An 11717-nucleotide genomic window follows, 5' to 3' on the forward strand; every position below is an offset into this window, starting at 1 on the left:
GTGTGTGTGTGTGTGTGTGTGTGTGTGTGTGTGTGTGTGTGTGTGTGTGTGTGTGTGAGTGAGAGCCACTCTGGGAGAGCTGTTAGCAGTTGGCAGGCACACTTACAGCACCATCCGGTCTGGCACACGGCAGGTCCAGACGTGTTTGTGTGTGTGGGGGGGGGCTGACCAGTAGGTCCATTCATTAACACATTTGGCAGCGATGAGGATCACCCCACTCCGTGATTTTCCCTTTTTCTTCCTCCTTCCTTCTTCTTTGCTCCGTTTGTCGCACTGACTGCAAGGAATCTTCTTCTGAAAGTGTGTTAAGTTGCAGTTTGTAACACTTAAGGGGAATGCACTGGGAAAAATAGAAATTAACACTCCTTAAATGTGGGTTGCCTATTCGAATCGTCCCCCTTTAGTGTCCTCATGTTACTTTCTCCTCTCCTCCAGTTGTTTGTTTTTCGTCCTCTGGTTCTGGACTGTCTTGTGCGTTTCTTACCCGTTATCTATTGTTGCCTCCGCTTCTCCTTAAGGTCGCGGTTCTGGGTGGCTGGGATTGGCAGCACACATTAATAAACAAATTAATGTTTGTTTATTTGGAGCTGGTGATAGCTCTTGGGGGAGGAGGAGGTCCCAGGAGGAAAGCAAAGACACAGACAAAGACAGAGAGTTTGAAAGGTCGTGTCATAAGATGCATGTTCCATGTAACCCCAACCACAGTAACACACTCATAAAGGTTTATACCCACGGATTCGGCATAACAAGAGCTAAGTCATAAAAGGTTCCAGTCAAACACTATATAAAGAAATATTAATGTTATATTATATTTCTGTGAGTGTTGAAAATGTTTGAACTGCTCGGATTAGAACCTCAAGTGGTTCTAATCCAGGCGACCGGCTTTATTCCATATTTTTGTAAACTAATTTTGCTTTCATTTATTAAGAGTTTATTAAATCTTACTAATTTAAGCTTATTGACTGGTTTAGCTTCACAATCTTAACCTATCTTAAAGAAGCTAGCCTGCTTGAATCAGCGGGGAGGAGAAATGAACTTTGGTTGAGCGAGTTTGAGTGAAAGGAGGTGATGATGGGCGTTCTATGTTTCAGATGTTTTAAAGACAAAATTTTAACCGTTAGACTTTCTGTATTAACTTTGTAAGTAGAAGTCAAACCCGAGACTTTCACACTTCAGATAAATTCATCTGCATCGTCAATCCAGTTCATTTTACGTCACTGGAAAATCAAAAGATGCTGGACTGGAAGGTTTAATTAGCTTCTTAAATTCTGAAGGATTTCGATGGAGGTTTGTCTAATGTATTATGAACACAAGTGTATTGTCAAGCCATTTCTCCATTTCTAATCTATGTCATTTCAGAGTGCAATAAAACCCTCCAACAAAAGCAAACACTTTTAAAATAAATCCTCTTGTTTGTAAAAAAACTGAATTTTTTATCCGTTGAGAAACGGAAAACCATAAAGATTACAAATGCACATATTCAGGAAAATCTGAAACACACGGTGTGGGAAACAAGAGAATAGAATATTCCTATTTTTCTTCCCCTTTATTATACATGCAGTTTCTCTCTATATTTCTGTCTTTCTTGTCCATCTAGAGGGCTAAAATCGCAGTGGGCAAAAACACGGAGGGGAAGTCGGCAAATGCAGCCTCCCGGTTCGACTCCAACGGCAACCAAGATCGCATACGGCTGTCCGACTTTAACTTCCTGATGGTGCTGGGCAAGGGCAGCTTTGGCAAGGTGAGAACGACGTGTCCTTGTGCATTTACCTTGTCTTTGTCTCTTAAACGACTGTTACCTGTCCGCTGTGTGCTGTGTTTCATGCATTCTTTTGTTTTTATGCAATTTTAAAATAAAATAAAATGCTGCAATAATAGAAAGGCATTGGTTTCAGCTACTGAGTTCCTGAAGGATATAGCATACGCAAGGCAGCCATCATGCATATGCAAAACCACTATTTTAACGGTGTGATGTAGTGACTTGGACTGAGCTTAAACAAGAGATGAGAGGATGAAAAATGTACACAGAAAAAAAAAGAAAACGAACACAGAAAGAGTAAGCACAGGTAGATAGAAATGGATGAAGGGAAGGAGGCACAGAGGAGGACATGGCAAGTGGTGAAAGTGATGAAAGGAGAGGGAGCCAGCGATGAGATCCGTGGTGACAAGGCTGACATGAATGAATTGAGAGAGAGAGGTAAAAACGTCAGGATGAATGAAAAGCGAGTCGGCGAGATAGGTGTGACGGGTCCTTGGAGATGGGGAGAAAGAGAGGGAGACGGGAGTGATGCTGGGAAAGAATGAATGGAAATTTGGGAGACAAAAAAATGGGTAAAATAGGAGGATGCGATGTGAGAGAAAGAAAGAGAGGAGGATTTTGGGAGTCAAAGATGAACGGAGCAGTGGGGTGGAGAAAGACTGAAAGTGACATAAAGAGCACGACAGAGAGAGAGAGAGAAAAAGACCATTGTCTATGTCAGACCTGTACAGCAACTGCCTGTTTCCATGGTAACAGGGATTTAAAGCTACACTGATGTGTCACCGCGGAGAGCCTCATTCATTATTGGAGTCGTCATTAGCGGAGTACCTGACTCACATGCTTAAGCGCGTAAATAAAAAAGAAAAAAAAAAAAAGCACATTCCCGAACGCAGGCGTCTCTCTCTACCGGGAACGAATTTGCCAAATGCAGAAGCGGACGCTCCTGTGACGCGGCGCACTTTAAGGGTTTCTCCAGCGTCAGTGTGGGAGGCGGAGGATGAATCCATCAGAGCTGTTTTCATGATTTTGTGTTTTGGTTTTTTACGTGGCCAGATGAGTGTTGTTCTGTTTGAAGTTTAAGCGTAGAACCAAAAAACAGTGTTACATGCTTTAGTAATAAAATACACATATTAACAGATGTTTCTAATATAGAAATGCATGTATTTGTTAGCCCACTGACAGTAGACAGTCTGCTGCAGACTACCTGTTAGCTTCTTCTTTGATTTCCTTTTTTTCTTTTTTTTTACTATTGAGACAGAGGAATTTAAATGCCAAACATCTCTGATGTGTTTTGTGCAAACACGGAGGATATAAGTAAAGGTGATGTCTGAGAAGAAAACATTAGTCGAGCAACGCAGGCTTTTCTTTTGCAGCAGGAAGGCTCACTGGTTTACAGAGATTTGCTGTATTTGCTGCAAAACCCTGTTTGCTATGAATTATACAGAATCTGAGAAGAGGAATAGTGTTGGGAAAATCCATGCAGGTTCATATTTGACATCTTTTTATCTCTACCTGAATATGCGCATGGTGATTCAGGACATGCATCTGTTTGGTTGGAGCATTTTAAATGTCTTGTTGTGGAAAACTAAAGTATTTTGGAAATATTTTTTTTGTGTTTAAATTTACATCTTCCTCTCTTGACAGATTAAATGAAGCACTGAATTAAAGGCAAAAAGCCTCGAGGATTTTTTTGTCAGCAAATTACATTAAAAAAATGTTTCCATCTTGCTTTTATGTCTGCTGTTCCTATACATTCAGCCATTTAAAAGTCTTTTTCACTGCTTTCTTACAGACCAGCCTTCAATATAGAGTTTCAGTCACACATGTTTGCCATTTTGCTAGATTAGACATTACACTGAGAGGATGAGGTGAACACATAAGGTCAGAGTTTTCTTCTTACAAGGTTTCATGCTGCCATGGCAATTCACATTAGTCTGGCAAGCGTGCTGTGCTGGAGAACACTGCAGCGGCTGAACTTTTTTAGCACCTGGTGTGATAAAGGACTAATGGCTTCCTACCTTGCTTTCTTTTCATCTAAGGTCACTGACCACAATTTGCTGTMTGCCCTGTGAGTGTCAAACGGTGAGGGAAAGGCTGCAAATGCCAAAGAGAAGAGTCTGCATTTCTTTGTTTCTTTGAATCAGTAGAAAAAAATGCGGGGAAACAAACTGGAAAAGAGAGTGAAAACTGTGATTTGCTCCTTTAAAATGTCTGTTTTATGTCAAGTCAGAGTGCATTTACCTAAAAGCTACTTTAGTTGAGACTGTTTCAGATTTACAAAATGTAGTTTTGTATTATTGTGGCACTTGAAAAATTAAGTGAATTTAACAGTTTGGTGCTATAATTTACAGAATTTTCTCACTTTTTGTTTAATATTTTTCTGTTGCCGGATACTTTTGGCTTCATTTGCATTTCTGTTTGGTTTAGACAATTATTGTCATTTGATTTAAATGAAAGCTTTTCAATCTCTTGCAAGCTGACGCGACACATTTTCAATGCTTCACACGTTCCACTGAATCACCTTAATTATTCATGACATAGTAAGGTGTCAAAACATTCCTGAGAGACTTTGGTCCATGTTGATGTGACGGAATCACTCAGTCGCTTCAGATCTGCCAGCTGAACATCCAGGATGTTCCACCGTCGTAAAGGCGACCTGGTGACTCTTTAGATCACCGAATTACAGCGAGCTCCTAATCAGGTTTACGAAGCCAGTTTGAAATTATTTGAGCTATTGCCTCTTCGCTTGCTGGAAGTGGCCGTCAGCACATAAACAAACAGGTAAATAATACATCACCGGGTTGCCTCTAAGCATATAAATTAGTATTTTTCTAAAGCTGCTGCATTATTTTGCTCCTGAAAAGGGCCTGTTTTCACCTCTTTTTTTTCTTAATTATATGCAGCTCAGTGGATAGAAAAGTTGCTGCATATATTATAAGAATGATGGCAAAGGCCTTGCAGTTTCATCCAGTGCCTGTCAAGTGTTGGTTAGTTAATTTTGCCGTGATAGAGTTGCTCTCCAAGGTCATCAGAGAAAACAGGCAGCGTTCGGCTTTGTTTACGTCACACGTCGGCTAATATCCTCTGGGCTGCTTATTGGCAATTGACCCCGAATAACTTCTCATGAATGAACCACTTGCACACGCCATGGTCCACACTGCTCTCTCAAGACTTTGGAGCAGGATTCACCTTGAGAAACGCACTTCTGCATTCGACTCGGTCCGGTTCGTTGCTCTGTGCTGCGCGTGTTTAGCTTGTTGAAGTGTTTTTATTTCTGATATGCTTCTCCAGTTTCCCCATCATCGTTTGTTCTCTTACTCTGCACGTGTCCTTGCAGTTCTGCGAATGAACTTTGGGCCAGATGGTGTCCTTTGGTGTCGCTGTTGCATTTTTAAAGCGTTCTTTTTTTCTTTTCATTTTTTTTTTTTTTTACATATAGTCACACTGCGCCATACGCCGAGTTCATGCACACAAACACACACACATGTAGACACATTTCTTGCTAGGGGTCTCCAATAATTTCAGTGTTGAAATGTTTTAATCTGTGTCAGCCTTCTGTGCAGAATTACAAGCACACACACTGGCACATCTTCACACACAGTGGATCCATTTGTGTCGCACTTCAAGTAGAATGCCGGTCCCAATAATCTCACTACATTATCATACTTTAATATGAAGCACAGGCACCTAAGATGCTAATTTTCAGCTGTTCAATTTGAAAAATGCGCATTAACCTCTTGATTACATGCTGCATTAAAAAAAAAGTTAGGCAATCTGCAAAAAACAAATCAAATTTTCTGGTGTATTAAGAAATGAAATAAGTTGATCAATGTTTGTTGTTTGAAACTATATGCAGGATTAGAAAAATTAGAAAACAACCTGAAACATCACAGTTAATTTTATACAGTAAATATTCAAAAGCAGATCAACAAGTTATGTTGATTTGTTACACTTTTTAATTTGAAACCCACATTTTTTTTTCTGAAAATGTAAATCTTACGTAAGAGCAAAAAAAATAAATAACATCACAATTTTAAGGGAGAGCATTCGAAACTTGGATAAACCATATCATGAACCACATCGTCTGAGTCATTACCTTTTTTTCTAACCACACATTTAAAGTTTGATGGAGTCAGAACAACGAAAGATAAATGTCCAAATCCAGGTGTTTTAAGTGTCTTAAGCCTAGAAACTGATAATAGGCATAGGTTAAGTAGGGCCCATGACATTTAGTTTAAAAAAATCGTCATTTAAATATTGACTTTTGTCTATAGAAAACACAGTTTAAACAATCACCACCTCTGTGTGTACATGAAGAAGTGTAGACACAGCGGGAACTGTCCGGCCTTGGACAAAGTGAAGATTTGATTACAAAGCTTCTTTGACTTACTGGTTTCCCAGTCATGATCTTACTCAGGTGTTCCTGGACTTTATCATTTAAAACAGGAGCAACTATTCCTTTTATTCTCTTGTTTCTTCACATTCAGGTCACGCCACATTTTTCTGACCTACTTCTTATTTTCTAATCCCAGTTTTTTCATACTTCAACCGACCTTGATCTCAGCTCACCTCTAAAACTGATCCTACTGAAGTTGCTGGGTAAAAAAAAAAAGAAGTTACAAAATCCTTTTATTCTTGTTCTCATTTTTTTCTGTGAGTTGTTTCTTTTCTTCTTAGTGTCCTTCCCAGATGTTCTGAAGGGCAAAGAAAATCCCCATGGAGAGATCTTAGAGAAGCACTAAATCTTGGTGACTTTCAGATTGCTACAGCTCATGTAAACCAAATTTTTATTCTCTCAGAGCGAACCCCGTGCAGGAAATACTGACACCTGACAGAATGAAACCTTTAAAATGCCGAAGGTTTGGTAAAATATCTCAGTCGTTAATTTTAGACTGACAAAACAAACATCTGAGATGGAGACGTTCTGCCTTTGGTTTGGACACATTGACACATTTTACCTCAGTAGATCCTTTATATTAATTTAAGCACATGTGTAATCGCCCCGAAGAAGGGAAATATTTTTAATTAAAGAGCCGGACACGGTACTTCTGCTCCAGCGATTATTATTATCCAAGTTAGCTTACAAACAGTATGTAAGCTAACAACGGAGTTTAACATTCGGAGAGTCAAAAAAAACCTCACAAGCTTTCTGAAAGTTAATAAACTTGTTTATATCCCTCATGTGTGTTTATATATACCCATACCTGGGGAAGGGGAATATTTTAATAAAAGAGCCGGACATGGTGCTTCTGCGCCAACAATTATCATCTAAGCAGAAAGTTCTGGTGCGCAAGACTCCCCCTGCTGGTTGAATCTGACCACTGCATCAGACTACTGGACATTAAGGGCAAAGCATAAAACCTCTGAACTTCAAAAAGAGTAAATGTACCTCTGAATGGTAAATAACCAAATTTAATCCATCACACATGCAATGAGATGAAGATTCAGTTTTTTTGTATGTTTTCAAGCAGTTTAATGCACAATTCAAGCTAATATTTAGATTTTGTGACTTGTATTTTGTTACTGTCAGGATTTATCTTTTCATAAAGGAGTTTTGCAGCACAATCTCTGCTCATAAACATCTCAGTGTGTCAGAAGGTTTCCCAGTGGTTTCTCTTTTCCACCTGTGACATCTCAAAATATCATGTTTTTTTTTTTCTTCCTTTGTCACTTGGCTCTTTATATTTCCCCATAATGGAAACAGTCAAACAATCTATTATGTGGATTCTTTCCATGCCTCCCTGATCACTTTTTCCCTTTCCTCCATTTTTTATTTATTTTTTATTTATTCTCTCTGGACCCTGAAGTGTGTGGAAAATTGTTTGAGTATTACATCTCTTCAACCCCTGCCTTTGTTTCTCTCCTCTTCCTCTCTAGGTGATGCTGGCGGAGCGTAAAGGAACGGAGGAACTGTACGCAATAAAGATCCTGAAGAAGGACGTGGTCATCCAGGACGACGACGTCGAGTGCACCATGGTGGAGAAGAGGGTTTTGGCTCTGACCGGGAAGCCTCCGTTCTTAACGCAGCTGCACTCCACCTTCCAGACCATGGTGTGTTGATTGGCTCATTCCTGCCACTTCTCTGTTGACACTAATGTAAACGTCTCGTATTGCGCGGTGAAATCAGGTCCTAGTATTGTTTAGGAAACACTACACATTTACTTTTTAGACACAAATGGCTCCCTCACCATCCAGTTGCCTTAAATGTTTTATATATTCCTCTATCTGTAAATCTATCATTTTTATTTTACTTCTTGTTGCCACTTCCTGACCTGTGGAAATTAAGAAAACATGAGCCTAACTTGAATGGCATGTTGTCTTGTCTGTCTCATTTTGAGGAGTGGCAAAGAGAAATTTGTCATATTTATACTCGAAATTAACAGGAGTAGATTATGTAATAAAATGTTCCTCTCAATGCTCAAATAAATAAAATCATGTAAATGTAACACTTTGGTTACATTTATTGAATAGATAATGGGTTCGCCAAGAGTAGGGACACCGGTAATCTATCTTGAAAAATATTTGTTGATGCAAATTATAAGAACTATCAAGGCGCTTGACGTTTAAAGGGGAAAATGTGCAGATTCACACACGCAGGAGAGGCGCCGATAACGAAACAAAACCGAGCTGCCTTTGTTGATCTCCACACTGTCAGGTTACGTGGGGAACAATTGTATGAGCAGCATGCTGCTGCAGGGCGCGCAGGGAGCGCTGTGGTCTTAACAGCAGCTACCTCGACTGCCGTCACCAGCTCCCAGCTGGAACACACAGCCTGAATTCATGCTCGATTCATGCTCAACTTGTGATGTATAATCCGTATTACACCAAAGATGAGTCAACAGGGGAGTAAATATAGCTTGGTGGTTTCACGCGTAGCCCTCAGTGCATGACATTTCATTTCACAAGCCATAAACGCACGCTGTTATTAGTGATGCGTTGTCACTTGGTTGAGAGATGCCACAAATTCAGCTGACCTGATACACACACACACACACAACTGAGAGTGAATGTGCTAATCCAGTTCAGCTGTAATTCTCTCAGCAGAGAAGGACTCTGGCCATAAAATTTTGCCTACACTTATCGCACATCAGCAATTATAAAGGACACGCATTCATACGTCGTCGCTGTACATGACTTGTGGTGCAGACATGCAAGTAAATTTTTAATCGGAAGACACACAAGTTCAACATATTGCTTTCAAACGGTCAGTTTATGAGGCTTATCAGACAGCACAGACCTTCACACACACACACCCACACACACACACACATATACACACAAACCCAAACCAAATCCCTCCATGATTTTCTGAAATATTGGCAATTTCTATAGATAAGTGAAGACAATAGGTTCTTAAATTGATGTCCCTTCAAGACTGATTGGCTGTACTTACAACGGCCCAGTCACCTCCTTCTCTCTGTCCCCTTCCTCTCTCTATCCCCTTATGTCTACTCCTTTCACTCCTAGTGTTGATTGTTTCACGGAAGCAGTGTAACCTCTGGGAAAACATTTTTTGGCCTACATTATTTCACTGTTTTCGGTCCTTGTCCTGCTCAATCTTAGCGCTGCGTTTGACATTGTGGGCCGTTCGGTACCACAAGGTAGACTGTTACAAACCGACCCCGGTTGGCAGCAAAGGTTTCAAACCTTTTAGTTGTTAGGTAAACTGTGGTGTTCCACATGGCTCAGTTTTATTTTGTTGTTCTTTTAGATACTTTGGGAAAATTATAAGGAGGCATTGTGAAAATTTCCACAGTTATGCAGATGATATTCTGCTGTGTTTCCTGGTGACACAAGACCTTTAGATGCTCCTTTAGCTGTATCTAGATGTCTGCCATCGATAGCAACACAATGCTAAAATATTTTCTATATCTAAATCAGGAAAAGCAGAGGTACTGGACCGATGCTCTTGCAAAAATACACCCACGGCTTTGTCTCTACTCTCATTCTGATTTATTTTATTCCTTCTGGTCTCAGTTCTTGTGTTGTTAGTCGTTGGTTTAATGTGAACCAGCTGTAGAAAAATGTTGTGCTCTCTCATGTGCCGTACCATATGATGACGTCACACCGCAGCTGACCTCTTTGGTTTTGATTTTATTTGCTGCAAGTCTAGTCTGTCTGATAGATTGTTTAATAAACATGGATGGGTTTTTTTTATATTTGCACTCTAAACTGTATTTTGGTGTTCTTTTTATGAAATCTTAATTATTTGTACACACTTTTTATATCAGAATTATTTCACGTCACCTTTTTTTGAACATTCAGATGAAGAATAACTCCTTCCTGTTTGCCTTCCTGAGCCTTCTCTCCTCACCCGCCCTTCTGTTTCTCTCCGTAGGACCGTTTGTATTTCGTCATGGAGTACATAAACGGCGGAGACCTCATGTATCAGATACAGCAGGCTGGCAAGTTCAAAGAGCCCCATGCTGTGTGAGTACACAGAACACACACCTCATTTCTGCCACCAGTGTAGAAATCTCAATCCTCAGCAGATACTGTAGACGTTCCACAGCTCAGTGATGCTGTTTTTCTCTCGGTGAAGAAGCCACCAGCTTGGGGTTAATTAGTTTTATAGTCTGCATCTGCGAGAACTAGGTGTGCGATACAAGACGCGTGTCTTCTTCTGGGTACGTTTTCTGCTCAGGGGAGTGTCCGTGAGTGGAATAGCACGCTCACAATAGAACAAAGCTACTCGACACGTATGCAAATATCCCACAAGTCTGCGAAGAGCGCAGTCCCCTGAACACCAGTGCGAATGAACTGAGGCTTGTCTTTGTAATCTTTTGGTTTTTTATTACACCTAATGCGTTATCACCTCTGATTAGTCCTTGAGACATCTCATCATCGTCACAGCTAAAGAAAGATTTGACCTTTGAAGCTTCACAAAACATAGCGCCACCAACACTGTGCTGCTCAGTAGAAACATTGTTTATTTGTGTCATTAAAGTAGCAGAAAATTAATAAGAGTCCTTCAAACTATTCTTGCTTTTTCGTCCTCATTTCAAATCCAAATAAACAGACATCAAGTTGCCTCTCATTGTTCTAACCTGCCTGCCCACCTTCAGATTGTCTTCTCGTATATTTCGTGAACAAACCACGCCGTCCAAACATGGCTGCCTTTGTGGTCAGTCCTGTTAAAGGCCCTTCCTGTTGATCTTATCAGCTGTTCTTTGGCCTTCACGAGACAGCTCTGACCTTTGTGCAGAGTAGACGCACGCAAATTAACTCCCCTGTTTACCCGCCGTCTCTCAACCTCGCTGTAATTGGTGCTGCTGTTTGTCTCTTCCTGCGTTTCTTTTGCAGGTTCTACGCTGCTGAGATAGCCATTGGCTTATTTTTCCTGCATCAAAAGGGCATCATCTACAGGTAACATCCACAATGAACTAAATGAATAAAGTGCAAAGTAGCAAATGGAACAAAATTATGCTAAAAATAAAGGTAGCAACTCCCATAAATATCAGCCTACCTAGTTGTTGGAAAGCAGAAGGAGTTTTGTTCACGCAACAGTAAATGTGTTTTATCCACCTGCTTCATATAAAACCTCTCAGAAGAACAAGATGATCTCAATAATTCACTTTATCTGTCAGTAGCTGTATGCTCTAGCAAAGTGGAGTGTGTTTAAAAAAAAGTCACATTTCCTTTTAAATTTCCCAGTATGTGTACATTGTTCAACTGGACTGTGGGAAATGTTAGAAAAGTTTAAAACAACAGATAGAAGTTGAGAATGGTGAGTTTGCAAGTAATATTCAACATTACACACATTACCTTAGTCTTTATTTTTTTCATTTAACATCTACAGTGGTGTGAAAAAGTGTTTGCCCCCTTCCTCATTTCCTGTTTTTTTGCATGTTTATCCCACTTAAGTGTTTCGGAACATCAAACCAATTTAAACAACAGTCAAGGACAACACAAGTAAACACAAAATGCAATTTGTAAATGAAGGTGTTTATTATTAAAG

At 40.0% G+C, this 11717-nt stretch overlaps 1 protein-coding gene across 3 annotated transcripts in view; it reads left to right on the forward strand.

Moving 5' to 3' along the window:
* The window catches only part of prkcbb (protein kinase C, beta b), a 94326-nt gene that overhangs the window by 58882 nt on the left and 23727 nt on the right, over nucleotides 1-11717 (forward strand). For all 3 annotated transcript variants that reach the window (XM_017306275.1, XM_008415737.2, XM_008415735.2), the window contains exons 9-12: nucleotides 1598-1741; nucleotides 7637-7810; nucleotides 10098-10189; nucleotides 11063-11125. In XM_017306275.1, coding sequence (XP_017161764.1) covers nucleotides 1598-1741; nucleotides 7637-7810; nucleotides 10098-10189; nucleotides 11063-11125 — 473 coding nt within the window. The remainder of the gene's footprint in view (nucleotides 1-1597; nucleotides 1742-7636; nucleotides 7811-10097; nucleotides 10190-11062; nucleotides 11126-11717) is intronic.

The sequence above is a fragment of the Poecilia reticulata genome, linkage group LG8 (assembly GCF_000633615.1).
Source record: "Poecilia reticulata strain Guanapo linkage group LG8, Guppy_female_1.0+MT, whole genome shotgun sequence".
NCBI lineage: Eukaryota > Metazoa > Chordata > Actinopteri > Cyprinodontiformes > Poeciliidae > Poecilia > Poecilia reticulata.